The sequence below is a fragment of the Fusarium mangiferae genome (genome assembly GCF_900044065.1).
Source record: "Fusarium mangiferae strain MRC7560 genome assembly, contig: FMAN_scaffold039, whole genome shotgun sequence".
Lineage (NCBI taxonomy): Eukaryota > Fungi > Ascomycota > Sordariomycetes > Hypocreales > Nectriaceae > Fusarium > Fusarium mangiferae.
The window spans coordinates 1-27,220 of NW_024573959.1; the positions used below are offsets into that span (position 1 = coordinate 1).

The 27,220-nt window shown below is 47.4% G+C and overlaps 12 protein-coding genes across 12 annotated transcripts; 4 read left to right on the forward strand and 8 right to left on the reverse strand.

Moving 5' to 3' along the window:
* Positions 1-386: 386 nt before the first annotated feature.
* Positions 387-1,143, reverse strand: FMAN_15478 (uncharacterized protein; the record flags this gene model as incomplete). The annotated part of the gene is made up of 3 exons (XM_041826220.1): positions 387-673; positions 718-1,010; positions 1,061-1,143. 3 exons carry the CDS (start codon positions 1,141-1,143, stop codon positions 387-389), a joined length of 663 nt encoding a protein of 220 aa, XP_041691569.1.
* Positions 1,144-2,107: 964 nt separating this feature from the next.
* On the reverse strand, positions 2,108-2,912 carry FMAN_15479 (uncharacterized protein; the record flags this gene model as incomplete). Its single annotated transcript, XM_041826221.1, has 2 exons — positions 2,108-2,848; positions 2,901-2,912. The coding sequence occupies 2 exons, from the start codon at positions 2,910-2,912 to the stop codon at positions 2,108-2,110; spliced, it is 753 nt and encodes a 250-aa protein (XP_041691570.1).
* Positions 2,913-3,429: 517 nt separating this feature from the next.
* FMAN_15480 (uncharacterized protein) lies at positions 3,430-3,903 on the reverse strand (the record flags this gene model as incomplete). The annotated part of the gene is made up of 1 exon (XM_041826223.1): positions 3,430-3,903. One exon carries the CDS (start codon positions 3,901-3,903, stop codon positions 3,430-3,432), a length of 474 nt encoding a protein of 157 aa, XP_041691571.1.
* Positions 3,904-5,447: 1,544 nt separating this feature from the next.
* On the reverse strand, positions 5,448-6,738 carry FMAN_15481 (uncharacterized protein; the record flags this gene model as incomplete). Its single annotated transcript, XM_041826224.1, has 2 exons — positions 5,448-6,173; positions 6,253-6,738. 2 exons carry the CDS (start codon positions 6,736-6,738, stop codon positions 5,448-5,450), a joined length of 1,212 nt encoding a protein of 403 aa, XP_041691572.1.
* Positions 6,739-7,902: 1,164 nt separating this feature from the next.
* On the reverse strand, positions 7,903-8,490 carry FMAN_15482 (uncharacterized protein; the record flags this gene model as incomplete). The annotated part of the gene is made up of 2 exons (XM_041826225.1): positions 7,903-8,315; positions 8,370-8,490. 2 exons carry the CDS (start codon positions 8,488-8,490, stop codon positions 7,903-7,905), a joined length of 534 nt encoding a protein of 177 aa, XP_041691573.1.
* A 245-nt stretch (positions 8,491-8,735) lies between these two features.
* Positions 8,736-11,782, forward strand: FMAN_15483 (uncharacterized protein; the record flags this gene model as incomplete). The annotated part of the gene is made up of 5 exons (XM_041826226.1): positions 8,736-9,693; positions 9,745-10,311; positions 10,391-10,766; positions 10,821-10,847; positions 10,909-11,782. The coding sequence occupies 5 exons, from the start codon at positions 8,736-8,738 to the stop codon at positions 11,780-11,782; spliced, it is 2,802 nt and encodes a 933-aa protein (XP_041691574.1).
* Positions 11,783-12,888: 1,106 nt separating this feature from the next.
* On the reverse strand, positions 12,889-13,431 carry FMAN_15484 (uncharacterized protein; the record flags this gene model as incomplete). The annotated part of the gene is made up of 1 exon (XM_041826227.1): positions 12,889-13,431. One exon carries the CDS (start codon positions 13,429-13,431, stop codon positions 12,889-12,891), a length of 543 nt encoding a protein of 180 aa, XP_041691575.1.
* A 573-nt stretch (positions 13,432-14,004) lies between these two features.
* On the forward strand, positions 14,005-14,697 carry FMAN_15485 (uncharacterized protein; the record flags this gene model as incomplete). Its single annotated transcript, XM_041826228.1, has 1 exon — positions 14,005-14,697. The coding sequence occupies one exon, from the start codon at positions 14,005-14,007 to the stop codon at positions 14,695-14,697; it is 693 nt and encodes a 230-aa protein (XP_041691576.1).
* A 614-nt stretch (positions 14,698-15,311) lies between these two features.
* Positions 15,312-16,041, reverse strand: FMAN_15486 (uncharacterized protein; the record flags this gene model as incomplete). The annotated part of the gene is made up of 2 exons (XM_041826229.1): positions 15,312-15,907; positions 15,960-16,041. 2 exons carry the CDS (start codon positions 16,039-16,041, stop codon positions 15,312-15,314), a joined length of 678 nt encoding a protein of 225 aa, XP_041691577.1.
* A 3,795-nt stretch (positions 16,042-19,836) lies between these two features.
* On the forward strand, positions 19,837-20,784 carry FMAN_15487 (uncharacterized protein; the record flags this gene model as incomplete). The annotated part of the gene is made up of 1 exon (XM_041826230.1): positions 19,837-20,784. The coding sequence occupies one exon, from the start codon at positions 19,837-19,839 to the stop codon at positions 20,782-20,784; it is 948 nt and encodes a 315-aa protein (XP_041691578.1).
* Positions 20,785-25,295: 4,511 nt separating this feature from the next.
* Positions 25,296-25,717, reverse strand: FMAN_15488 (uncharacterized protein; the record flags this gene model as incomplete). Its single annotated transcript, XM_041826231.1, has 3 exons — positions 25,296-25,538; positions 25,588-25,596; positions 25,649-25,717. The coding sequence occupies 3 exons, from the start codon at positions 25,715-25,717 to the stop codon at positions 25,296-25,298; spliced, it is 321 nt and encodes a 106-aa protein (XP_041691579.1).
* A 904-nt stretch (positions 25,718-26,621) lies between these two features.
* FMAN_15489 (uncharacterized protein) lies at positions 26,622-26,963 on the forward strand (the record flags this gene model as incomplete). Its single annotated transcript, XM_041826232.1, has 1 exon — positions 26,622-26,963. The coding sequence occupies one exon, from the start codon at positions 26,622-26,624 to the stop codon at positions 26,961-26,963; it is 342 nt and encodes a 113-aa protein (XP_041691580.1).
* Between the last annotated feature and the right edge of the window lie 257 nt (positions 26,964-27,220).

Sequence of the window (27,220 nt, forward strand, 5' to 3'; positions counted from 1 at the left end):
CCCACCACCAACCAGTTTGACCGCAGCAGAGGCCGTCACCACATTTGAACGGTGTACCGGCGCCGCAAGTGGCATTTGGTGAAAGAGTTAGGGTCTCAAGAGGAACTGCGAAATTGGCTGCCTCGAAGGTCATGGAGCCAGACTTTCCCGTATCACTGCCGTCTTCCTGGTGCTCAAGAAGCTCAGTAGGGCACCCGATGGGTTGGTCGCAAACATATCCGCTCTTGGTGGTGAACCACTTGGCATAAAACGGAATACCGAAGACCAGCTTAGAAGCTGGAAAGCCGAGGGATATATATRGATCAATGGCATGAAAGGTGCCCAGAAGCGAGGTGTGGTGTGTAGTATAATGGTCTCGGCGGTTCATGAGATCGTATGTCATGACCTCATAGTGTCAGTAACTTTTCCTTTCGTTTGATTCTTATGATATGCATTTTGGTTGGACCTACGTTGACAAAGTCGACAGCACGGTTAATCTCAGGAACTTGATTCGAGGTGTACGCAATCATATCACGGCTGTGGCCCGGGACCGCGATAGAAAGTTCTTTATCTCCGATGGCCTTTTTTACTTCTCCGAGAAGGCGCGGGAAAGATTGGATCTCGTATTCCTTCTTCTTATTTGGAATGGACTTGTAGTCATCGCCGTTACCGCCAGGGTATTCCCAATCAATATCTACATGTGTCAGTCTGAACACAGGTTGACCTTATTTGACATACCAACACAATCAAAGCCCAGCATGTCAACAGTGGAAGCAATGTTCTTGGCAAAGTTCTTGCGGGTCTTGTCGGACTTGGCAGCCTCGCTGAAGCCAATGGTATCGCCCCACCCACCAATGGCCATACAAACTTGAACGTTACTGTCAAAGAGAGCTCGAACATCTTCGACCGGTTGGAAAGGCCTGTACTCTCCTTGAGGCTGAGACACAAACAGCGACGAGTTGGCAAAGGACATCATGACATGCGTTACTCCAGCCGTGAGGGACTTGGTAGGGAGTTTCTTGGTATGCCATCTACGAGAAGGTTGTCAGGAATAATCAAGGCAGGTATGGTAAGTACTAACTGATCATAGTAGAGAATGAACCGCGAATCAGCTACTGTGGCAATGGCAGCGGTAGCGAGGCTTAGGAAGATGAGAAAATACATGGTATTGGTGGCTTTGAGACGAAACGAGTGACTCAAGATTCGGTTTTCTTATGCGAGATGACAGGATGCGTTCGGTAAGCTGGGACGGGGACTTGCAGAGCTCAAGATTTGAGACGGAAGGGACGAAGATGCATTTGTTTTTATATTAGAACAGCAACTATATCAAGTTACAGTAATGTAACCTCGAACTCTTTAATCAGCCATTGCATGGCGGTACAAGCGAATAAAATGTACAGACTTCGCACCTACACTACCCAACGTCGAGGTGCTATTTGTACCACTTTTGCGAGAACATAGTGTTGCTTCAGGTTACAAAAACGTCCCTCTCCCCCCACTTCCACAGTATTGGCAAGACCTAACATCAAGCTGGGGCTCGGAAATGCTGTCGACTCCCTACCTGTGGATGACGACTTTGTAATCCCTGCCTGGCTGTCACCTAACATCCTTGACAATTATACTCGTGGTACGTACTAAAGTGACCGAACCCAGGATCTATTATCAGCCCCCCTGTCTCAGAGTCAGGGTCAGACTATGAGGGGGTCTCGAATCAACTCCAGAAAACATATCCTTTTTATTTCCCTGAAAATGTCATACCAAGTTATGTAGTCTCGAGACGAATACGCACGAATGTATATGTGTAGAATCTCCAAACGTGTAAATACTGTATACGTTCTATAGATTGATGCCATACATCATAATGCGTTTACTGTATTTGATTCCTTTGTGTAAACTGATGTATTCATGTTGTCCTGTCAAAATTCTGCCGCCCGAAGCTGGCGCCATTTTGGTGCTTGATCTTAAGCATCCCTACTGGCACGTAATACTCACAGCACTTATTCAATAATTGACTCTTGCATGAAGCCGGACACGCAAATACTAGCCCAAGCAATTTACAGGGACGTCAAACTTCCTTACAACAGTGCTAGAAACTCTCTATGAGAAAAATGTATCTGAAAGAGGGCCTCTAATTTACTGTAGTAGTCTTGAGCTTTCCAATTTGACCCTGAAGGTAATAGCACCCGTCCATAGCCTCACTTCTTTCTTTCTCTAACTTCGCCACAATTATGTTCAGCCTTGCTGTTTCTCCGTTTTTCCTTTCTAGTTGCCAATTTAGTTCAGAGATGTTGTCCTCACCAACAATCAGCCGCTGCTCCAGATAACGATTTTGGGCTTTGACCATAGAAATCTCACTGTAAGCTACAACCACTGCTTCTTTGCATGTCCTGAGGTGGTTTTCCTTCTCTTCCAACTCCAGCTTCTGCTTTTCGATCTTGTCGCGACACCGATCAACCATCAAGTCATTCACCTGTCTCTTTGATCTCTCTTCCCTTATTTCTTGTTGTCGTTCTCCAATTTCATCAAGACACTGTTGAAGAAAAACATCGCCAAGCTGCTTTTGAAATTTTTCTTCCTCAAGTTGTGCATATAACTGCGATTTTTCTGCCGAGATACTTTTGATCTCTTTTGTCAGTAGCTTGCAGTCGTTTTGCTGACGATTCAGTTCTCGACGAAGTCTGCGGTTGTCTCGTGATGCGTGATCGGTTCGTCGTTGTAGCAGCTTCTGGCTCTTCTCAAGCGAATCGTTTTTGCGGAGTATGTCATTGAATCTGTTCTTGAGAAGCTTGTATGCATTCGAAACACACGCTTCGTGAACATCGCTTCTGTATACTATACCAGTAGACGACTGCGAACTACGAGAAAGTGTCTATGGCTCGTTAGTCTACATCGCAAACAAAGAGTAGGAGATGGTGTTTTACCTCAGGAGCCATATTGCACTACACTAGCTACTCAAATCTCTCTAATACAAGCATGACAACACAGGTCCTACAATGCACCGTCTCACGAGCCATCTAGCCTAAATACACAAACGGCGTGATGTAAGGGTGCGGAAACCAGATACCCCTACCAAACAGGTTCAAGAATTGACCTCGAGCAAGGGTATTCTCTTAACTAACACTTCTTTAGGTTGGTAGATTGCTAGCAGCATGTCTTTAAAAACGCTTCCGAGTTACAAGACTAATCACGAGTAAGCAGACCAGCCCATATCTAAAGATAAAGCAAGGAATCGCTTTTCACTCATCTCTCTCAAGTGGTCATTTTGTCATTAACGAAGAAACTATGCCATAGTAGTCGCCCCATAGCATTCGGTATCACCAAGACATGACAGTGGTCTCGAGAGCCAGCTTGAACGCTCAAACATGACCAAAGGTTTATTGTCGATCTAACTATCTAAAAAACACAAAAGAGAACGAAAGAAGTACCTCTGATAACAGCCTTCCTCCCCGCTCAGATAACAAAGACAAACGAACCCGCTGCCATGAAACCCAAGAGCCAGATACAAGCCATATGGCGCGAAAACGTAGCCTCGGAGATCGTGGGACTAGTGGGTAATGAAATAGGTGTCCCTTCGAGTGAGATGTTTGATGGTAGAACAGCCCTAGTATGGTTGACAGAGAGTATACGAGACGGCAAGGTTGGTGCGGGAAGCAGTGGGACTTCTCTTGTGAGAAATACTGCGGAGGTACTGGCTTCACATGTTGTCGTTGGTCCGCACAGACCTTTACCATACTTAAGAGTCTCAGTGACCAACGCTTCAGTGTCTTGAGTAGTTTGAGAGCTGCCGTCTGAAGCAAACTCGATCAAACCTGTGCCGACTAAGGTGCCAGCCTCAATGGTAAAATTGACTGCTCCCCTCTGAAAAATCCCTTCGTGCGCCGCCGTGAAGAACGGAAAGGTGAGAAGCATGGGAAGAAGGAACATGATGGTTTGTGGAGTTGGAAGAGCCTTGCAGCGGAAGCGATCTTAAATACATCACAGCTAGCGGAGGTGACGTTTTGAGATAGAAAGTTAATTGGCTGCATGAATCCGTTGTTGTCCTGGCATCCTCTGACCTGTCTGCTTCTCCAACCGTTCCCGATACAAAACCAATCCCTGGTCTATTGTCAGATGTAACCTACCTAAGTAACGTTCGCGTGACCCTCCTTTTCGAAGCCTTGACTATAGAAAATCCTCAGTGTAGATAGTAAGTTTATTATAGTAAGGGGTATTTGAGGATTAAAAACAGCTAATAAATACTACAGCAAAGTAAAATGATGCACGGCTAAGCAAAGTTTACCCAATACTGCGCTATAGCACAGTACTACAATACTGTACGCCGCCCTAATTCTCGTATGTTCCATAACAAGTCAGCTGCAAAAAAATATAACAGGCAACACGACAGGGGTCAAAACAGGCACCCATCGTAGCTCGAGACATGTACCCTAGTATAGTCCGAAATATATACCCCTAGCAGAAACCGAAATAGGACCCCCTGTCAGCCTAACGACGACTTCCGAAACCGACCCCCGGCCCTATAGCTTGGAGCAACGTAGGCTATAGGTTCGAAAAGAAGCGCGTGTGACTAAGAATCCACTCCTGTAGCTCGATTAATCGTGCCGGTCACGTTGCACAAGAACTCTTCAGGCAATCTGCGCATACGACCAAAACGCATCCTTGCAAGATTGTCCAGAACTATTGCGATAACTTGAAACGCTCTGCTAACCCACTAGGGGCAACTTTTGTTGGAAAGAATGCGGAAAGTCGAGCGCCTGTATGTGGTATTGTGTGCTTAGAGGTGCCACATCGACCAGCTATGAATGGTTTTTATTGCTCCTCACGAAGGATTGCAGCAAGTTGAAGGTAAAAAAATCGACTTATTGGGATTAGTGAGTTGTATAAAGAAAAGTGCATTGGAGTTCTACATAAGATGCATCGATAGCTACCAGAGCTATACATACAGGCAAACTGGATCCATTTCTAGCATCGTACAACAGGGGCCCACTCTTTCTCGTACCCTAATTGTGATGTGGAGACCACTACCATGGGCAGAAGTCAAGTTCCACTAGGTCGACATCCTTTCCAAGAATAGGGGCGATAGCTTTAGATACCACCCGAGACGTCGAAGAGTCGGTACATACTGTACGTGTCAGCCTTGTCCCTATACGACTTGAAAATTGACTCACAGGACACTAACATACGACCTAGATCTCCTCTTTTCTGGATCTCAGATCGAATGAGATTTTCCGGCTCCATGGGCAAATAGTTCAAGGTGAGTCTGAGAAGTTTTTCTCCTTTCTTCACAGACACACCTGCTTCAGCGTTTTCGGTGAGGAAATGACCTCGAATGTAAAGGTGGATTTCCTACCATGCCTTTAGCTTCCCAAAACATTGAAAGGGCCGCGGATGTAGTGCTTACGTAAGCGATATTCCATGAAAAGATCTCATTGATCCACTCGTTTACCCAATACCTGTATTCTTATGATGGGTTAAAAAATATAAAAACAAGACTGAAGTTGAGCCAAACCTTCAGCCTCCATTTCCCAAAATAAAACGTGTCGTCGGGTTTGCGTTCGCCACTCTCGGTAAAGGTGAAGTTGCTCCTTCATGTAGGGTAATTGTCCTGCTATACCAATACCTGTGGCGAAGAGCAAAACCGTTCCGTACTGTTCTGTTGTGATTGATCTTCCATAGGGGCCTTCTACTAAGGCCGCATAATCTCTCATCGGAGCCGCCAGACGAAGCCGGCTCGTAAAACCGTGACGCGGCTGAATAATGAAAACTATGACCTGACATCCACCTTCACCCAAATACTCCCAAGCAATCTGGAAGGGATGTAATTGGAACGCAGCAAGCCGTGGAATGCTCAAGAACACAAACTGGCCAGCACGGTACTTGAGAGGACGGGGCATACTTACCTGGATTTCCACGCCGTGTCCGATCTGATGAATATTTGCAGTGCTGATAGAATCAGTAGAGATATTCGTGAGTAGCATCTTGAATAATCTGATCAATTTTACGGATGCAAAAGCTGTTATCGTCAAGATAAGATAGAGTCCGGGCGTCTCCAAGACACCGGCTGGTGTTAGATGAAACCAAAGGCTTGCAACCCCTGTTGCTGCGAGCGCGAGATGCAGAGTGGCTAGAAATTCATACTTCCATCGCCAGATGATCGGGATGGAGGTCAACGTAATGGCTGCCATTGAGCTTACAGCCTAAGGCTTGTCAGCATTGGTTGTGTGTTGACTATCTCCAAGTCTGGGGCGTGAGGGGTAAATCCAATGATTTACTAACAATTAGCCCCGCTTTGTCCTGCCCTTTCATAATGTTGGCCGTGCCGTGGGTCCAGGACAAAATGGAATGTAGTGATGCCTCGATGATGAAAACGGTCCCGATGCATTTGTGGGTGAGAAGGTAACTTTCAACTCGGATCGAAAGTATATTTGCGAGTGGATTGACGCGTCCACTTATGCAAAGAGGAATGAGGTTGATCATTGCCGCCCTTCCAAGCCTACGTATGAAGTCAGACTGATCTGCCACGTTAATCGTAAGCAGGCATATGTTGGCATTGATGTAGAGGATGACATTTAAGCCGCAGTATCTTGAAAGCTTGAGATCCCTTCCAAGCCACCGTGGAAGGAAAGAAAGATTGATTTGGCGGAGAAGGAAGCGGCGAAGGTATTCAATCAACGAGCGTAATAATGGCTGAAAAATTGAAAAAAGTGCAAGAAGGATAATTGCGCTTCCCATGCAAATGCCGTAGATGTCGGTTGGATCCATGTTGGCAATTCCGGCGCCAGTAGATAGAAACAGTAACAAATGATCGGAGAAGATCTTTAATAAGAGTCGATGAGGGTACGAAACCAGCACCCCCGCCTCCCTAGGTACACGTCAAGTGATGCCTTGTTTATCACTAGAGTAGAGGGGTGCTGAAATCAGACGCGCTTCATGAATCATATAAAAGGTGGACTCTTACTCGCCATCGGTAGGATCAATTTACAAAGCACACAACCAGGAAACACATCTAAACAAGAATGAAAGCCCAAGCGAATCATTACGAGGAGCCTGAAGATTTATCTTCCAGGGCTGCTCAAATCCCGCTACCGGCTGATTCCTGCTCATCCTATGATAGGATGGTCATAGAATCGCACCAGGTGCCACTTCGGTGGAACTTCCTCGCTTCCCTTTCTAACTGGCTTCTTCTTGCCGGGTTCGTTGTGTTTCCTGGGACTTTTACGTCTGTCAGCCGCAGTGGAGTTCTGAATCGCAATCAAGCTGGTCAAATCATACAGCGCGCCGTCCGCAATGTCCCTCTAGTGTACGTTGGAAGCTTTTCTTGCCTCATTGGCATTCTAGGCATCGTGTGGGCATGGTGGAATGTCAAGCATAATTGGTTTTGGCTCGTCTATCGCATCTTCCTGTCAGTATACTCCCGAGCCTCGATGAATAGTTACTAACATATCAGAGCCCTGGACTGCTTAATGCGCTGACGGCTTTGGTAGCTAGCTTAACAAATGTCTACACAGCTCAAGACGGAAATTGGTCTGCGACCGCTATAGTGACCATAAGCATTGCGGGTTTCTGTGCTGTATGCATGGGCTCAATGGTACTTGTTTATCAGTTTTGGTTCCTAAGACTCTTGAAGCGAAAGTAGCGTCTGCACACGTGGCCAAGTTACCGGAGCAGGCTTTCCGGTAGATGTTTGGGCGCCTTTAGCTTTTGGCAGATCCTTATTGCGACTTCACATTCGGGTTCGTTAGTTATGTGGCTTTGCCTTGGAGTAATAATTTCAAAAAATTCATTTATTCTATTTTCAAAGTAATCCTTCTTCTTTTTTTCGCTTTTTTTTCTTTTTCTTGTTCGACAGCAAGACAAGAGTCTAGTAACAATCATAACCATCCGTTCGCCTGATACCAACATTTAGAAGCATTGCCAAACCCGTATCTAACTAACGTCTTCTGAAACCTGAAAACGAAACACCGGTTTCTGTGACACCGCCGGTGGAGCATCAGCGTATGACTGATACGCCGGTAGCTCATAGGGAGCTGGTGTTGGGCCATCGGTAAGCTCAGCCACGTGCGCAACTTGATTATCTGAAGCGGGTTGCTTCTTTTGTCTGATAGTGACAGGCTTTTCCTGGAATGATGGGCTTCGGGGTCGTTCCGCAAACTTGCCGTAAGCTTTAGTCAAGTCGTCCTCCGACAAAGTATTGTGATGCCAGTGATGATGATGAACCTGAATGTAGAGGCCATTGCGGCTGCAAAGACCCTGATAGAAGACCTTTCCTGCCTGGTACAAATCATTCATGGCTCGTACAGTACGTTGCATAAGTTCCCGGTAATGCTTTTTTGGTGGGACTGGTTGTTTGTATGTGCTGTTTTTGAAGCGATGGTTCGTTTGGCGGCACCTACGACAAACAGAGTGCGTTCGTGGGTAATCCTGACCAGCAGGGTAACGACGATGAAACTCCTTTGAGCGTGGGCGACGGCAAATATCACAGATGTATAGGTGTTGTTTAATATGAGGATCCATTTTTGCGGCACTTGTGTAGAGTATTCGAAAATTGTTCTGGGTCCGCAGTCCTTTTATGTAGTAAAAGTAGCTAGCATGATACAAGGTGCTGGTTTCGTGCCCCTGTGTTGTGTCCAGGGGTACGAAAACCGCAATATCCAGAACAGAACCGGGCCCTAGATTAACTTAATAGGCTTGAACTGCGGCTGAAGTATTTACACTGGTGGCTATCGATATCCTTCGTTGAAATCCCACACATCAACAACATGGCTGATCCGACCTGTAGCCACTGGCTTTGGGTATCTGGTGGAAAGAATCCATCGATTCGCCAGTCTGGAAGATTGAAACAAATTACGTCTGCACTTGATTCGCAGGCTCCGTGTCCGAGCATGAATATCCTGATCGGTAGTCGTCAGCCGATGGACTTGATCACGAAGCCAAAGCGCAATCCCGGGTCGCTCTGTCTAGACCTAAGCTCAGGAACTGCAGATTGTGAACCCCTACTACTCGCCAGTGCAGCTCTGCCCTCACCTGGCTCAACGAAGAGGTTTCGATGTTGCCCGTCAAAGAAAGAGACCTTGCTGAGAAGCAACATCTCCGATATTGATGCACAAACGTTCGTGTACTCTCGTCTACTATATCCCTTTGTCGATGTTTTCTGTTTGTATTCGTATGGTCTATCAGACCTAACAAAGATCTCGCGCTGGATCGCTACCTGGCCATCACAGGAACATACGATTTGGAAGCCCTCCCTCTTAGTTATCCTTGACGGAAGGCATGAGCAGCAGTCAGATGCTGCAACTATCGCGGAACGGGTATGCGCATCAACGGTGAAGACTATTGCCTCCAGAGCATTGGATTCTTACTTTTTTGAAGCAGCTTTCGTTCGAAGTCCTGGCGGAAGCTTATCTTCTACAAATCACACTTATCTGCACCGGCACATTTCTTCCGCTCGCCAAAGACGTCAAGACGCGGGCTTATTGTTCTCCGTGGAGCACTTTGACACGCTTTTCGACAGGGCATTCGAGTCAGCATCGATTTTGCACGAACAACTTTTTGATCCCGTTCTCTCTTCTCGGCGAGATTTCCCAGTCTCGACCCAGTTGGCGGACAATCTCGTTCATTTTACTGATCAGGTACACCTGGCAAAGGACCTCCTCTCATTTGCGTCGCCTATCATTGCTTCAAGCTTGCTGCTCGATCAGTACATGCCCGATATGCACCGTGAGTTTTAGACCAAAAGAGTCAGTTCTTATGTTATGCTAATAAATGTAGTGTTCAACCCCAAGGATGTTTTCAATCGTTTGTATCGGGATGCCTGTACACGCGCTTGCAATCAGACAGCCATGAAAGACCGTAATGATGGCTTTCTACTTCCAAGCAGTCTCCTCAGCTCGATCTCAAGCAATTTGATCGGCCTATTCGGCCGTCTCAAGGAAGGTGAAAGAGCAGTATCAGTGCATCGATCGACCCTAGCCATCCACGTAGAACGCTGGCCAGACGTGAAGATCAAGAATATTTGTTTATCCTGCCTAGTACAAGTTCCACAGCACAAGCTATGGTGTGGTCACTGGGTATGTGAGAACTGTCTGCAGGTCTTTGGAACATCCAATGCAGCTGACCCATTTCTCTTCACCCTGCCTCATTGCTTGCTCGATGGACAACCTGTGAACTTGGTCGTGCGTATTCGGCCGCCTACAGCTGGTCAGTCCATTATCTGCATTGATGGAGGAGGTGTACGGGGTATCATTCCTCCAGCTATCTTGAACAAGATCCAAGAGCAACTTGATCTCCCCATACCGGTACAGGAGTTCTTTACGATGGCGTACGGTGTCAGTGCTGGTAAGTTTTTTACGGTTCCTCGTGTTTTACCTACTCTCGTATTCCCGTCCTCTCAGATATCTTTGACTTATCATAATAGGTGCACTGATCGTACTTGCTATGTTCGCTGACGGCTGGTCCGTCGAACGTTGCGCTATTGAATTTGAGCAGCTTGCGAGAATGGCTTTCCGTCCTAATCTGCTTCCACCATTGCCAGGGGCGAACTGGATTCGATCAATTCTGCTGGACTCAATGTATGCAGAGAGCAATATCGAGACACCCCTCAAAACGGCGTTTGGTGATGGGGTGTTGACCGAAACCCCCTATGCCAAAAGAGTAGGGTCCAAAATTGGTGTGCTAACTGCGACAGTAGTCCGACCCTCACTCTGCCTTTTTACCAACTACAACGGTACTGGTAGAGAGAGGAATGGTCATCTGGTGCTTAGGGAAGCTGACAATGTGAAAACTTGGGAAATGTAAGTTGTCGACGCCTGTGATACGTAGGGAGAACGCGAGCTGATGCCTATAAGCGGACGGATTGGCACCGCTGCCCCCTTGTAAGTCCTCTCGCCTCTATATGATCCAAACTCTCTATTAATCGGTTCTTTTATTTTGCAGGTACTTCCCGGCCAAATATCTTGCTGGACTGGGAACGTTCCAAGATGCTGGAGTCTTGGCGAATAATCCTATCGTCGTTGCATTGGCCGAGTTTGCTGCAATGAATGAAAATACACAGCCTGATATTTTGTTGAATATAGGCACTGGAACTTTACCGAAAGATACGCTCAAAGATCAACGGCCGAGGTTCGTCAAAGACAGCTGGCTTATTCGACTGAAGCGAGCATACATGTCACTCATGCAGGGAAAGAAGAATTGGGATGATGCTGCAAATACCAGTAATTCGATGGGGGGTGGCGGTGGTCGGTATAGGCTGGACCTCACTCTCACTCAACTTCCCTCCCTTGACGATATTGCATCGATGCCCCGACTGACTTCTTTGGTAAGTTCCGATGCCACAATGCTCCGAGTCATACCCAATATCGCGCATCATCTGTTTGCCACTCTTTTCTACTTCGAGCTAGATACCTTGCCTCAGACTTCGGGATCTAGCCTCGAGTTAAGTGGACAAATACTATGTATTCGAAAGGGACAGGATCGAGCGTTGCCAGAGATCACTAAGCGGCTGCGCAAGTCAACCGTATACGTCAATGGAAAGTCAGTGCTCCCTGTACTGGAGATAGATGAGCATGGTAACATTCAATTAGCCGTCAGTTGTATAGCTGGCCATTCTATTTCCATCGAACTACAGCAAGAGGGGAGTAAGCAGGCCTTCCCACTCAGCGGCTCACCGTATAATCTCTCAAAGCTCATCGCCAGCACTTCGGCAACTGCTGTTTTTGGGACAAGAACACATAAGAAAAGAAAGCGAGAAGTAGCATGCAGCCGTCCTTCAAAGCGTAGAAAGCGTTGCGGAGTTTGCTTTTTGTCTTGAAGAGTCAGGAAATTGGAAATAGAATGTCAATTTCGATATATGTGCCCAAAACGATCTGGTTCGCTTATTGATCACAATCTAGTATATGTCCTTGTACATAAACCATTGGTATTTCGTACAGATATCTCTGAATGTGGAAATAGAACTATGGACTTGCAGCACCATCGATAAGAAGGCTGGAAATCAGATTTAGGGTGGACATTCAAGGTTTAGCCGCTCAAATCGCTGCTTCAAGCGTTCTACGTTATCTTTGAATACCTGGCCTTCTGATAAGATCATGGCGTGCTCAGGAGAAGGATAGGTGTTTTGAGCCTTGAGTGAGTCGTTCAGCCAAAGCCGTACAGTTGGTGCGTATATACTCACAACCACCCAGTCCGGATCATGCGTGAATTTGAAGGTTTGTCGCTGCGTTGTGGACCTGTCCTGGATTATGACAGCTATGTTCACGTTGAAGATGTTAGAGAACTCTTCAATCTTTTTCTTCAAAGTCTCTGTGCGCCTTTTGCGCCTAGTGACTTTGGGATGGGACATGGTAGGAATGTTCTCAAGACGATGTAAGGCAGCAAAGTTGACTTCAGGCTCTAGCTTGCCAAAGTTGCAGCCAGGTATGAATGAGGTCAACTCCATAGTTCTTAAGACACATCTGCTGCTATTTTGCCCTTTGGATATGAAGCATCCAAAGATGGTGGGTGCCAAAAAGCGCACCTCAAACGCGTTGTCACTTGCATTTCGTAGGAGAGCAGTGCCAAAAGGTTGTACATACGTCCACACCCCCTCAACTTTTGTACTACGTCACAAAATTACACGAGGTCAGGTGCGCTGAACTTTTTGGGAAAGTTGGAGGGTACAGCTTTTGTACCCTCCATGGAAGTCCGCGCGAGGTAGCACGCGTGTCGGGGTCCTGGTCTGAACCCATGCCAGTGGGGGTAAGGATGTCAGATTACAGTAAGCATGCAAGATCGAGAATCTAGGTGAGAATCGACCTAACCGTTTTTTTTTTCGCTTTATAAGCTTAATCACTATCATACAGTATGAAAAGAACGTGGCATGTAACTCTTATACAAGCTTTCTCGGAATTGACGTCCCGTGTACACCATCGCATGAGATTAACTTCGTTCACCATCTAGGTGTGCATTGACCTCTTGTTTGATGCCCTCACTCGTTCCACTGCCTACAATCGCGTTGCTCATGGTGCCCGAGGCGCCTTCTACTTTCAAAGTCGACACAACAGCGCTTCCACTATCGCGACGAGCTCTCTGGGTACCTTGCCTGGACCTAGCTGACCGGAGCTGCTCTTTCAGTCTCGAAACCTGACCCAAAAGGGCAGCATTATGTTCCGAAACCTTCCAATACTCACCGAGAAGGCGCTCGTACTCTTGGTGCCAGCAGAAGGCATCTTCCTGTGACTGCCGGCTTATGTGGCGTAGGTTCATATTGTCAGTCCGAGAAACTAGAAGTTCCCCGGCCAATCGTGAAACGAAGTAGGCTTGCTGCTGCTGCTGTTGTTGTTGTTGCGTGACAATCGGCTGTTGCCAGGTTGTAACAACCGAGTTCTCAGGTACAGCGGACAGCTGTTGTTGGTGGCTCTGTGGGAGGGTCAACTGGATACTGTTTTCTATGGATGAGTTGCAAAATTTCATACATACCATCGTGATTGCTGGAAGAACAGTTAAAAATTTGTGGTGAATAGGAAGCCGTTAGATGTTTGAAGGTGAAAATGATTACAGGAAGCAAGCAGTACGTCCTGCCATGTTATATAGTTAGTTGAAGTTGCGATCGTTCGTCTGGACCTTCCTCGTTATCTTTAGTCAAGAACGGCTCGGGGTGACAGAAGCAGCCCCTGGTCTGTCGCTGACAAGATGGTGGACTCGAAGCCGTTTAGGATAGGGCCGCGCTTGGACTACTCGCTGATGGGGGATGGTACAGTACAGTATTCTGTGTCGAGTAATGTGTTTCATGTTCTCGAATGGCGTGTAAGAAATGTGAAAATGTCGATTAACGGCAAGGGTGCGGGAAACAGCAGACAGGGGTTCGTGATTCGACCTACCTCCAATTTCTAACTGCCGACCTGATACGTAGTCCTCCGCGCCTGACCAACAGACCCCAAGTCGGTAAATGTTAGAACAAAGGACAACGATGGTAAAAGCTCGGTGATCCCCAGCCAACACAAACCAACACCATCCATTTTTGCTGCGCGCCAGTTGAGAACGCTCTTATGTATCATGAATCCCAGCGGTAGCAAATCTCTTACTTATGGATTTGATTCCTTCTTCTCGCAATCTTCTAGCCCTTCGTTGTCCATGGATCCAGCCCCTGTCAACACACCGCGTATGCCGTCGACCGCAGAACAGCCTCCATCAGATGGAATATTTGACTTTGGTGAACTCGGAGGGGAGGATTTAAATGCTCTCGGCAGCCAAACGGAATATGTCGATTTTCTCCCATTGGAACAAATGAGTTCGAGTCAACCACAACAAATATTCTCTGACGTGGATAGGCAGATCGATTCTGGCGTCCGCAAACTCACAACACCTGACGTCGCTACCTCCAGCGATCTTACATCCACGTTCGATACCTACCCAGGGTATGGCTCCTTGAGACAAGACTGCAGACTGGATAATGATCTTGATCCTGGCTATCAGCATCCAAGGGCTAGTGGCGCTTTCGATTTTGGTCCGCGAAAAGAGCCTCCCAACGTACGACGTCAATGCGAGCATCGCCATATTGACGAGCTTTCACTCCTTGTCAGGATTATGGCTCTCGAGGCCCATAAGAAAGACGCAGAAATCAGGATAGAGGAACTCCTCAAATGGAAAGCCTCTCAGGTGGCAAGAAATGTCGAGATGAAGAACATGATGGATGAGATTTTGGAGATGCTCCGCAACTTGGAGACTAAACCAAGCCTAGAGACATAGTTAGCCCAATACTTTCCCATTCTTTGGAGCTTCCAGAACTTACAACTATCTAGGGCTTCCGTGACTGAACTGAATCCACCTCGAAGATGGCTTCATCACACTCCTTCAATATACCCCAGTAACTAGCCCAGACACTCTCTGCGTTCGTCTGCCTGCCTTTGAACAATTCTGTCGTCGTCGTGGTCATCTGGATGAGCGTGACAATTTCTCGGAGCAAATAAGTTGACGCAGACAGTCGGGCATTCTGTTTTTTAACCTCTTCCTGTAGCAATGTCATCTCAATTGCCAGGTTTTGGATCGTTTCGGGTGCGTCGTTTGGTTTCATTTCGTCTAGTTTGTATACTATGTCGCTTGTCAATTGACTGAGGATGTTCTACATGAAAACGTGTTTCACATCTAGACTACTGAGCGTAATAAAGTGCGAGGCGGTGGCTTTATAGTGGCAGCGTGGTCAAAGGCACGTGTCAATGACAGGAAATACGCTATGGTGACTGGAGAATTGGTGTACTTCTTAGTGGGTCCACGATGTAAGACACCATCCTACATGATGAGATGGGAGCTACCATTTCCTTTTTAAGGTAATACATGGGATTGATAGAAACTAGATTATATTCTCAAATGAAGCCCGCCTGTGTGAAGTTCGTCTTTTCGGCCAAGCTCATAATGGTCGGCAGAATCTTAGCTATCTCTTGCGAATAATCCACTGCTGTGTTGCGGAAGTGGTCCTCCCGCCGTACTGATTTTTCCAGCTCCCGCCTCAGCTGTTCCTGTCGCTCATACGCTATCTGTAGTTTTTCCTCCAGACTGAGCCTGAGCTTCACCTCTGCTTCAAGTTGGCTCTTGAGTAGATGGACCTCTTGAGAGGCGTAATCTCTCTGTACTTGCAGCTCATTGATGCGAGACGTGAAACTTACAGTAGTTTTGTTGGCTGCCTCTCGATGAGCAAAATCTGCTGAAGTCCCAGGCGTAAAAGTCTTGGCAGACATTTCCTGGTGCAACGGCTCGCTCAGGCGTCGCGACGGCGCTTTGGTGGCTTCGAAGTATATGTTGATCCCGTCGTGAAGTTCTTTATATATTCCCAAAGACTGGTCGCTGAGATTTTTCTCAAACAAGTATTCTTTGCCTGGGCTCACGGACCAACGATAAGGGTCATCGCGAGAGGGGTGCAATCTGACTTGGGAAGGATCAAGCGTGATTCCCAACGTCGAGTCTAAGACGAGTCAGCTTCTCGCGTACTCAATCACAAGCTATCCACCTCTCACTTATGTGATTACACAATACTTGGCGGCATTTTGTGCGCCATCTTGATCGTTCTACGTTGCTGTGTCTTCTCGCGGTCGCCATTTCGAAGAACGAAACAAAAGAAGGCATAGTCTGTTTTGCTCAAGAACCAGGATACTAATGACTTGGAACTATTTTACGGTATGTATTTAACTCAACACATAAAGAGGCTGCAAGAGGTACGTTTTGCGTATCCCGGCTCGATCTCTGGTGTAGGAGGTTATACACACTTCACCCTCCACGATATTTGCCAGTTCAATCTCGACTTGCCGTGTGCGGTTTTCTGCACCCCAGTCTCTCTCTTTAGGATCCACTCATTTCCTTCCGCCCTATTTCCTGTATCAGTCTGAGTGAGAGTCAGTGACGAATGAACTACGCGATTAAAAAAAAAATCCGCAACAATAAGCTCAAAGTCATTGCGTACACATAGCTCTTTGTGTAATCTAGAGTGGATACTTTGAAATACACCAAGCTACATCGTGAGCAGATTGAACGGCAGTACAGGACTTTTTGATAGCGGGGGAGCATTTTTTTGGCCTACTAGAAGATGCACCGTAAAGTAACTCGAGTGCCCAACAACCGCCGGGGTGAGTGGTGCCTAAATCGACACTGTGAACTACCGATCAAGCTACCGTAAGCCATTTTAGTACGCCAGCGCCCACAAGCCATTCAAGCCCACATTCGGGGCTGCTAGCCTTCGGCTTACGGCCAGAAGCTTACTCCGAATGTCCAAAAGCGTCGATGCTGATGTATACCGTTCACGGATAGACACTGTGTGGAGATGCGCCAACATCTTTCAGGTTGTTCTAGATGAGGAAACTGTCAGTGCTCGATACTGTACATCCTCTATAGCATCTCAAAGCTTGCAGTGCAGATGGATATACTATACAATTTCCCTTCTATGATGTCCGTGTAGGGCAGTCACTACTCAATTACTCTATCAAATTTCCCATGCCCAGTTTCGAGTACCCCTGTCTTCTTTTGTCGGATTCCGCACCCCTGTGTTGAAAAAACGACTTCAGATACCCATGTTGGAAGGATTCAGTGACTCAACGTCGATGCAACCTTCTGTTGGTTGTGATCCCAACGTGAATAATCTCGGCTTCAGCGGCATCAACTTTGACCACTGTGACGACCAAGTCCCAACACTGCGCTCACACAATGTCGATGACTCCTGCCGATTCGGTTCCGATTTTCCTCGACATTTTTATGCCCTTCACCATTCTACCTGGCATCATGAGAGTTCATGACATTCTCTTGATATCATTCAGCATCGCACTTTGAAGCACTCTCCTCTTCATCGAACTAGGCCCTATCAATCTCGTCTTCTTGGGCAATCCCAGCGGTAACTGTTGCTTTACCTGGGTTTCATACCATGAGATTTTCCTTTTGGAAGATGGTGTGTTAATATCAGGTGAAGTTCGAGAGATGAGTGTTTGACTACCATCTATCACACCTCTCCTATCCATCAGTATTTTAGGCACAATCCTTTATTGTGGTATCAATGTTTTCCTTCCGCCAAGAGTCCGCCTTTTTCTTGACGCAATTTCTTTTTCTTTGTAGTCCCAGCGAATGGCTTCTATATTCGGACTCTTTTGATCGCATCAATCTAGCAGCTACGGCGCGAGTCCGCCAATCTTTCGCGTCAGGCTGGCCACTGTGAAGGGCTCATGATATTCCTTTCAAGATTGAGTGAGCAGAAAGTTGATTGGTGCTATCGACTTGAATGTTGGTTGACGATGTCGTCTGAAACGGTAATGCTTGCGAAACTCTCATCAAGCACGTATGAGCGGGCGGTAACCTGGTAAGGTACCCTGTTGAGGGACATGATTCGTTTGAGCAAGTGAAATTGAAAGGTGGCTAAGTTGTCACATCGAAGATCATTCAATCATCCGGTACTGTTCTTACGGAGGAATGGATGTTGGTTGTGCATCCGAGCCAACATGCTAACCCAACCTGGGATAGACAGACATCCGTCAAGCCAAACTTTTGCTTGAATGAAGTTCCGACTAGTGGCTTCTGGTTCCTCGGACGATAAAGCTGTTTTGCGTTTGGCATGGTGTCCTGGTCGTCAGGGTACATCAAGGGCATCCAGCGACTGAGACCAAAGTTAGCGAGCGGCTACGCCTTGAGAATACCAATGCATATCAAGACACCTTCCCGTTGCATACCTGACGTCAAAGTGGAATGATTTTGACATGTTTATGATAGAGAAAGAATAGATATTTACAGAATCCCTGACGGGCGTACGTTATCTACCAGGCCGTCGTTTGCAACAACGTGTGAAGGGCAAGACGATCCTTGTTAGCAGTCAAAGTCATCAACAGCGAAGTAACGCCTCTAAATTATTGTTGTTCTGTATTCAATCATGTGTCAAGTAAAGGCTGCTCTCCTATCAATATGTCTGCCCTCCACATCTTGGCGACGTACCAATTGAGCAGGTGTCGTCCAGACAAGTTATTGACATACCCTTGCTTGTCCATTTGGAAGCTGGAACGAAAAACGTAGATACGGTTCTAACGATTACCTACCCTAGACAAAAAAGCTGATTACCGTGTCACCAACTCTCCCCTGTAAAAATTCTTCCTAGGCACGTACTGTTAGTGCCGTGATAGGAGCAGGGTTTTCCACAGGCCACGCAACCATACTAAATTGCGGGGACGCTATCGGCTCTCTAACAGCAGTCTCCAGAGAAGGAATTTCGAAGAGTTTGCCTTCTTTAACAGTATCTTTACCGGATGTAATGGTGGCACCTCAGGACCAACAACGCCTTAGATATCGGAGGACTATGCCCTGATAATTCATAGCGATATCTTTCCGAACCGAGATCTGAAGAGAGACGAGAAAGGAGGGTCTAACTTATTAACTTTCTATTTTGAGCCGAATGGGAATGGATTGAACGACTCAATCCACCAAATGCCCCTGGATATGGAGGTACTGACAGTCACGATCACCTAACCTTTAATCAAGATGTATACGGCGTGCACATGGCCAACGCGGTAAGAAAGGTCTCTGGAATCTGCTTCATCCGGATTGATCGAAGCTCGAGTGAAGTTACAAGGCAACGCGTTGCTCCAAGGTAGCACTGTGCATGGGTGAAGTGCCAGCCATTTGCATAACGAGTTTCCCCGGTGTTTGTTTCACAGCCTTATGTAAATCATGAACGTAGCCAATAAATGAACATAGTTGGCGTCGCGCTGAGACATCGACGCGCATTGATAACGTGATGCAAACGTTGGGATGGAAAGTAAAGGAGGCGGCTACATCAAGGGTCGCTTGCTATTCACGGAGATTAATGGCTTACGATACAGCGTTGATGCGGCACAGAGCCATCTATTCTGCAACAGATGGGCTGCTAAAGGCAACGATTGCCATAGAAACTTATGCCACTACCTCGCGTACCCACGACAAGGCACGACACTAAGAGGAACGCGATCTTGCTAGACGTCAACGCGTTTATTACTACAAGTGGCTCAGCCAAAGTCTTTGCCAGTGATTTACGGGTCAGCGTACCTTGATACGACGAAAGGTTTGATTTGTCAAGTATACAATTGGCTCGTGGAGATGACGCGACGACTGGACTCCAGTCAACGCGTTCATCCCCCAAGGCAGCCTTCAACTAGCCCCTATATGACTTTCGTGACAGGAGCAATTAAATACAACGTGGTCCTTCCTATCTCATGTTTATCACCTCATGACGACGACCTCATTCTCGTTGAGTTCATCGTAACTCTATTAGTATGCCCCAGTAAGCCAATACTCCTGCCTCCTGACTTTCTCCAAACTAAATAACGGGCCGTCCGTAGGCCAGGAGAAAAGCGCTTCGCGATGAGCACAGGGTCGCCCAATGGTAGAAAGATGACTAGCCATGACTACAAATACGTCCCGCAATGCCCTCGGCCCCCTGCGGGCTCCCCTCGCTACGACAGCAACGGACAATTAACAACATTCACCTACATCACGGCTTTTAAGTCATATGAATCATCCTACGAGTATTCAATCACCGAAACTTCAGGATACACCCGCAGATTTCTCACGCAGCCCCGTTTCGAGAACTTTCATCACCCATCCTCAACTACAAGCAACGATGGGTATGGCACCAGAGAGCAGATACCACGCATGCATGAGTCGCCTCGCGGGCAACCTTTTGGCAGCCTGACTCGAAGCTTCCCACGATCTACTGGTGTCCCTCCGATCGAAACCAAGAACGCACCATCCATCACGTGTCATCGTAGCAGGCAGCCGACCTCTTTCACTGTTACTGAGGCTACGGGTGCCGATGCCCGTAAGCACCGCATCCCTGCTGGGTACTCACTCAAGAACTGGGATCCTAGCGAGACACCCATCCTGCTCCTGGGCAGCGCTTTCGACGCCAACAGTCTGGGGAAATGGATCTATGATTGGACCGTTTATCACCACGGTCCTGCCACTCCGATCTCTGACATAGCCAGTGAGCTTTGGCTTCTCCTCATCCAGCTCGCTGGTAAGGTAAAGCAAGCCGAGGAAGCCGTCAGTCTTGTCCACAGCTCTGACGACTGTGATCTTGTTGAGGACTTCATCGAGGCCGGTAAGCGCCTTACCGAAAACTTTCGATCACTTCTACAGGCCTGTGAAGCTCCCATGCTCAAGGCTTCAAGGCGAAAGCAGCCCGGCCTTGGCAAGAATGCCGGTGCCGAATTTGTCGAGACTCTGTTTGGTCGGGACCGGGAGCTTGGCAAGACCGAGAGGTTTATGCAAAATGTGAGGTTATTCAGCATTCGCTTTGACAACAATTGCGAAGAAATCCTCAAGAACCTCACTAGATAGGGCACCGGGCTATTTTACCTTAGTTCATCTTAAATGGAACGAATGATTGGGAATCAGTTGGTTGGTGAAGGCATTTTAGCACTCTGTTAGTTGCGGGGGGAAGTTCTCAGCTAGTGATATGAGTCGATTGAGCTGGAAATCTCAAAATCTCGAAAACTAAGTGAGTGTGCGGCTTGTGGCTGACTTACTCAGCCTCCAAGACGAAAACTAGGGGCATCGACTCGGTGTCGTCTCGAGTGATATCTTTGAATGCACTAAAAATTTGATGCCTGATAACCTACTCTCATTTACGAAAACTTGGCAAAAGTTACAAAGAACCACGTTTGACTCGGGATAAAATTCATCTGAGAATATCCTAAGCAATTCTACTACTGCGGACCATCACTTTTCCAATGGGTTTCGACGTTTGAGAAGCATCGATTTACGCTCCATGTCGTCAACAACATGGAATACATGGAACTTTGTCATTCTTGCTTTAGCTTTATTTATCTTGTCCTTAGCTTCTTACATTTCTCTCCCTTAAGAAGTGAGACTCGATGATCGCCGACCGATTTGAGCTCAAGCACTAGCGCAAAACTTGCATTTAACACTACCGCCGGTTGAAGCACTTGGCCAGGTTATCTTCATGCAGCTATAGCAATGCATCTGTTTGCACTTATCACTAAGATCGCATCGATCAGGGTCACTTGCATTCTTCTTTATCTAACAAGGATGGGTGATACACACCATTGAATTCTGAAGTCGTGAGTGGTCTCCGGAGAGCAGCACTGAACACCAGATCGACCCATTTCTTCCACTAAACTCTCCAAGTCTTCAAAGTCCGTTTTATTCTGGGATTCTAATGCTCTCTCAGCCTTGCTGATTGTACTTCCGTAGTTTCGACGAATGTGTTGTACTGCTATCGTTGTTATCTCGTCGCCTTTGTGGCCGCATTCAGCGTCGTCGCTCTTAGAGTCACAGCTACGAGCTCCCGTATCTCGGGTTGATGGATACACAGGGGGCCTTCCCTGTACAAGCAGCTTCTTGTAGGTCGGGTTGGCTGCTGGCAATGGTCGAATGTCCAAAGATCGTCGCTTTCGCTTGCGACGTTGTGAAGCAGGCTCTTGTGTACTTTCCGCACAGACTTGTTTGCCTTTTTCCAAATTCGGCAGGGTCGATACTGCATTTAAATTCGAGCTCGAGTTTGTCTTTGTCACTTTGGGTTGGAAAGGCACGAGGGTCGGGTGTCTCGCCAGAGTGGCGAAGAGTTGCTGGTCATTTACCGGCAAAGGTATTGCGGATGATATCCAAAGTTCGTCATTAGGAATCAGAATATTCTCCTCCCCTGTATCTAAGATATTTTGGTAACGGAAACTGGAGCTAGTAGTATCTGCTTGTAGTAGTGTATATGGGAGAAAGTCGGGCGCGATGACAGCATCTCTCTCATCTACTGACAGGGGCATAGCCTACTGGAACACAGCTGGGCTCAACTCTGTTGTTGACGTAGTGCTAAACAGGTTTTCGATGTTACTCAAGGCTTCCATATCTTGTTGCATCGCGTACTAATTAGAGAAGGATGGGTCTTGTCGTCAATAGACGGGAGTGATGGTGAGGTTATTTAACAGTACAAGATGTAGAGCTATAGACGAGCTAACTCCAAAAGCTGACAGAGTACAGTTCGAGGTAGAGTGAGAGAAGAACTCAAAATATGGCTAAGAGGGTGAAGATGATGCGGGAGCCTCTAAGTAGTTTCAAGAGGCCAAGGTAGACCCAGCCAGGTGCACAGTGACAAAATACGATGAAGGAGGCAGAGCTAGGCTGTGTAGAGGTGCATGAGAATGACTCGAAGCTTACAGACAATGGCAACTTACAAGCGATTCAAAAAGATATTCAGTGGATGGAAAACAAGTGATGTACAGGACGATGGACAGGGTGGTCAGCAGGATCGGAAGGAAGAGCACTATGTAAGGGCACAAGGGACAACAGAAAGGGCCCAGGCAGGGACTTTATCACATGTCTTGGGAACAAATGAGGTTGACAGGACGGTCGGATCTCACCCCCCTTTCCCCCCGCGATTGTCTCCTTGTCGAGGAAGCGGCCATTTAACACGATGAAAGTACGTCAGATACAACGGAGCCGGATGTTTACAAGTTCCCGTAGGCTACATGGTAGCCAATCCATACTCGCGTCGCTCTCCGTCTTGAAAATAGTCTACATTCGGATGTTTCTGCATTACAAATGGCCACTGGTCTGGGCTGCAATTGCTCTGCCCGCTTTGATCGGAAGCAACAACGGCGACGTGGTGTGCGATCGAAGACTGTATCATGGCGTATGCGTATCACGCGTCTCGCAAAGCACGATGGATTCTATTACACGCAAATAGGTGCCAAAAGTTACTATAGATTATGTATCAATACGTGAGCGTCGTAGATACATCACGATATCCCATTGATTAGTGGTCTTATATTCCGTTGAAAGTTTGGATGAACCAATGCTTTACTCCGACGTAATCAACGTAGCGTTTGTGAGCGACCTGACCTGGAGTGTAACATTTGCCCTGTTTGCACATCTGGATTTGATCTCCTCGAGAGTGATACACAGGATGACCACCTGAGTATCCGGTTTTAGGTATTCCCCTTCCAAAGCTTCAGGGTCTAGGTAGTATTTTGCTTTGCCCCCTTGTTTGCAGTCCGCGAACTGCACTAATTGAGAAGCTTCCTCCTAAGTTAGCTCTGTCTAAGTCAAGCAGGAGAATGCGGAGTATGCGTTCAACGTACTGCAAAGCCAGTCGCTTTTGAGACAGACTAGGGCCATCTTCGCGTCGCGCCTCCAGATGGCATGAAAAATTGTAGATTCAAAGCTTTTCAAGTTTGTGGAAAGGCTGTTTCTTATAGATATGTGTTTGCTTGAACCCATCTGGGCTCACTACAGGACTCGGGTTGACTCAGTCTGGCTGGGCGTTATCTACGTCAGCAATTCAGTAGGACTTTAAGCCTCTCAAGCCTCGTTTACAAACAGACCCCGGCAACCATCGCGTAGGTCGGATCATACCCTTGTCCTCGCTGCCTCGGTCTGCAGCAACCATTGAGAGCGATTGGGTCAGATGGCACAGACTCCTCGAAGGTGAGACATAACAACAGACTCAAGGGCACTACATCAACCATCAGCAAAGGAAGGCGACCGAGTCGGATTTGGCCGAGTACACTCAGGTCGCCTTGTTGGCAATGTGTGGTTTTTGGACGTCAAGCCTAGCGATAATAACAATCTTTTTTGACACATGTTTCAACGGCACTGATGTCTAGTGATGCGCCAGCAACTTCTGCTGAGTCAAACTTTTGTCTAGGAATTACAGATCATTAGACATGAAATGTGTTAGCTAATGATCGTGCTCTCTAGATGTGAGTTCATGTCTATATTTTCGCTCGTCGAGCCACACAGTCTTAGTAATAACAATTGTCATGCATATCTGATTGGCGTTGGGCAGAAACAAGTCCTGTACATCAGATCCTATTGCGGCAGTGTTTGGCACTTTTCGGTGAGGCTCTCCACGCGGTGTTGCATTGGCATGAAATCACGGATATCATAGCTTGTTAGCACCCGTTGGTGATGGCCACATCCAATGACGCGAACAGATTTCGTATCATAAGGACGCGTCTGATCTTCACAGGACACGTCAGCGTGTCAAAGATCACCCAATCGCACAAGGATCTGGGTTATTGACTGTATATAACGAAGCATCGTAGGTCCACTCGACATATCTAGGCTCGATCTAGTAACCATGTAAAGATAACTAGAAACGACATTTCTAGTATCTAGATGAAATTAGTTCCACGCGGTTGGAAATAGGTGACCGTGATGACTTGAATACTGGGTGTAGTACAAGCGATTCGGCTGACCTCTATAGGGGTTCCTCGTGTGAATAGGCTGGCTGGCTGGCTTGACCCGGTTCGGTCTCTCAAGCGCGTTTCTAAAAGCAGATTACTGCCGAAAATCGTCCCGATCGCTGCAACCATGACAATACCAGCCACATGTTTACTCACAGCGAGGATATCAGAAATGATGAATAGGAACAGGACTGAGATGATCTTGACAGCACAGATCTAGCTGAACATTGACTCTAAACAAGCCTGAGAGCTCCTTCTCTACATTGGGTTGTTTTATGACAAGTTACTTGCGATCCAGTTCTTGTCTCTTGAGCAATATATGAACTTGTGAAGGGAAGATCAGGTAAAGCAGGTCACAGTTCGGCCGAACAATGGATCCGCGAGACCGGATCRTTACCGTAGCGCTCACTTCTTCTACCGATTTGTTTTCGAGGTAGAGATGAGTTATTAGAAAGAGRCAGTTGTGACGAATATGTCTGGAGAAAGTAAACGGGTTCAAATGTGAGGCTGTGATTTAGCTCCAGTAGCTCACGATTAGTATCAGCTTCCGTTTTCCGTTTTTGAGGGAGAAGGACAGCTTGATGGCTGGAAAGTCGACTCAACAGGAGCAATCAATCTTATTCGCTAGTAATTTCACAAACCTCTGTGCTAAAGAATAGTAAATACAGCCAGTTCATCCGTGATGCCTCGAGCCTCGCTCCGTGACTGCTCCTGTCTCTGGCGCTTGACCCCTTTGCGCCGCCTTTCCTTCTTCCAGAGATTCCAAAGGAATTTGAGCAGAGATTGAAATGAGTCTCTAACAACATGGCACAGGGTTTCCGGCGGATTCAACTCTCTGTCCTGCTTCAGGTTGTCTCGCACTTGCTGGAGCATCTTTTCACGATTGGACATCTGTCCTAAAGCATCAGTTTTTTTTCTCAGCAAAAGCAAGTACACGTACTGTCGCAGTCTGAGTTTCGAGTAAGCTTTCATGCAGTGCAAATGGGAATTGTGGAAGGAACGAGTTGATGAGGAAAGGCAGGTGACGATTTACATGAGGCCTCAGAAAGGATGAGGGCATCAGCAATCATGAAGAGATTGGGGATGATCTCGGTTTGAACTCAGCACGCAGCCTACCATAACATAAGTTTAATGACGCATACTATCGGCACGCCTAGCTCCAAGTGACACCCATGAGCGGCGCCCCTCCCCTATGGTACGCGTGGTATTTCGTTTTGTAAAAGCCTTGATTTCTCGTCATGTACTAAACGGCAACAGCAGGTGGTTGGATCACGATACATGCCAAAAGTAGACACAGTCCTACACAGCTGAAATGGGACGACCTCCGGGCAATAGTTTTAGGCCTCTTCGACCACTGATATATGTTAGGTAGGTTTATTCCGTCAAGGATCATCGCTTGCAACGCGTGGAGCAGATCGACACGCAGCGTTACATTTAACCAGTCCTAAAACCAACACGAGCTTACTCTTTTGCATTGCTTAGCAGTCGACATTCACAAGCATCCCCATGTCTGCAATAAACCAACCACAAGCCGCATCTGTTGCTGCGACCATTAACCTGGGTACGCGTCGTGGCGAAGTCTCAAGTTGAGAAGGACTTTCAGGGACATAATGAGACGAAGAGGCAGACTATTTTTTGTTTTTTGTTTATGGTGGGTGCAGTAGATGCAGTTGTGATTTAAGCTTTACAACTCGGGTCCCCTAGGACGTTTGATTGGACCAAAATGCTCGGTTCTAGATGGGGCGGCCCGTGGTGTGCTGACAGCGTGCCGGAGGAAAGACTTGCCGACCCGCACGGGGAACTGAGCACTCCTCGCCAATCAGCCCGCGGTCTCCACCTTTTCAACCATCACATTGCTTTCTGCAGCGCCAACTCAGACATCAACAACCGACACGACGCGACGACCTTCACAGCGGCCTACATATCCGCGCAACTCCCCCTCTTGTTGACACGACCTCGGACAATGGGCCACACATGGCAAGACGGCAGAACCAAAAGCGACAGCGCGCTGACGAGCCCTCGCGAGCCGACGCTGACCCTCCCACGAAGAAGGCAAAGACAAGAAGCAAAATCACACGTAAAGCYCGGGAGTCCTGGAATTATCCCCCTGAGTTTTATGACGGATTGTCCAAGATAAGCCTTACACATCTAGCCTTGGAAGAGCTGGACAGAAGGAATCGCTCCTGCCGCTCTCGGTCCTCATCGCCGACCCGCCCCGGCGCCAGAACTTTCTCTGGTAGCATATGCCCTCGAGACCTAGCCCAGTTTGCGGAAGACGGTGGTCCAGATTTGCGTGATCTTCGAGGAGTAAGCTGATACGAGTGCAGCTTACGGATTGTCTTTCTGACAAGTGCGTCTAGTATCCCCACCCGCCAACCGATCGTCCACATCCCGTYGCCATGAGTGCGAGCCGATCTTCACGAAGTCGGAGGACCAAGTCCACGAATCCAACCTCGGCCAACCCGACCACAGCGACAACGAAAACTAAGAAGTCGGCACCATATGGCCGTGACTTCGAGCTACATCTGACGGAACATCGAGTCCATCCGACCTACTCCTCTCGAAAGCCAGAC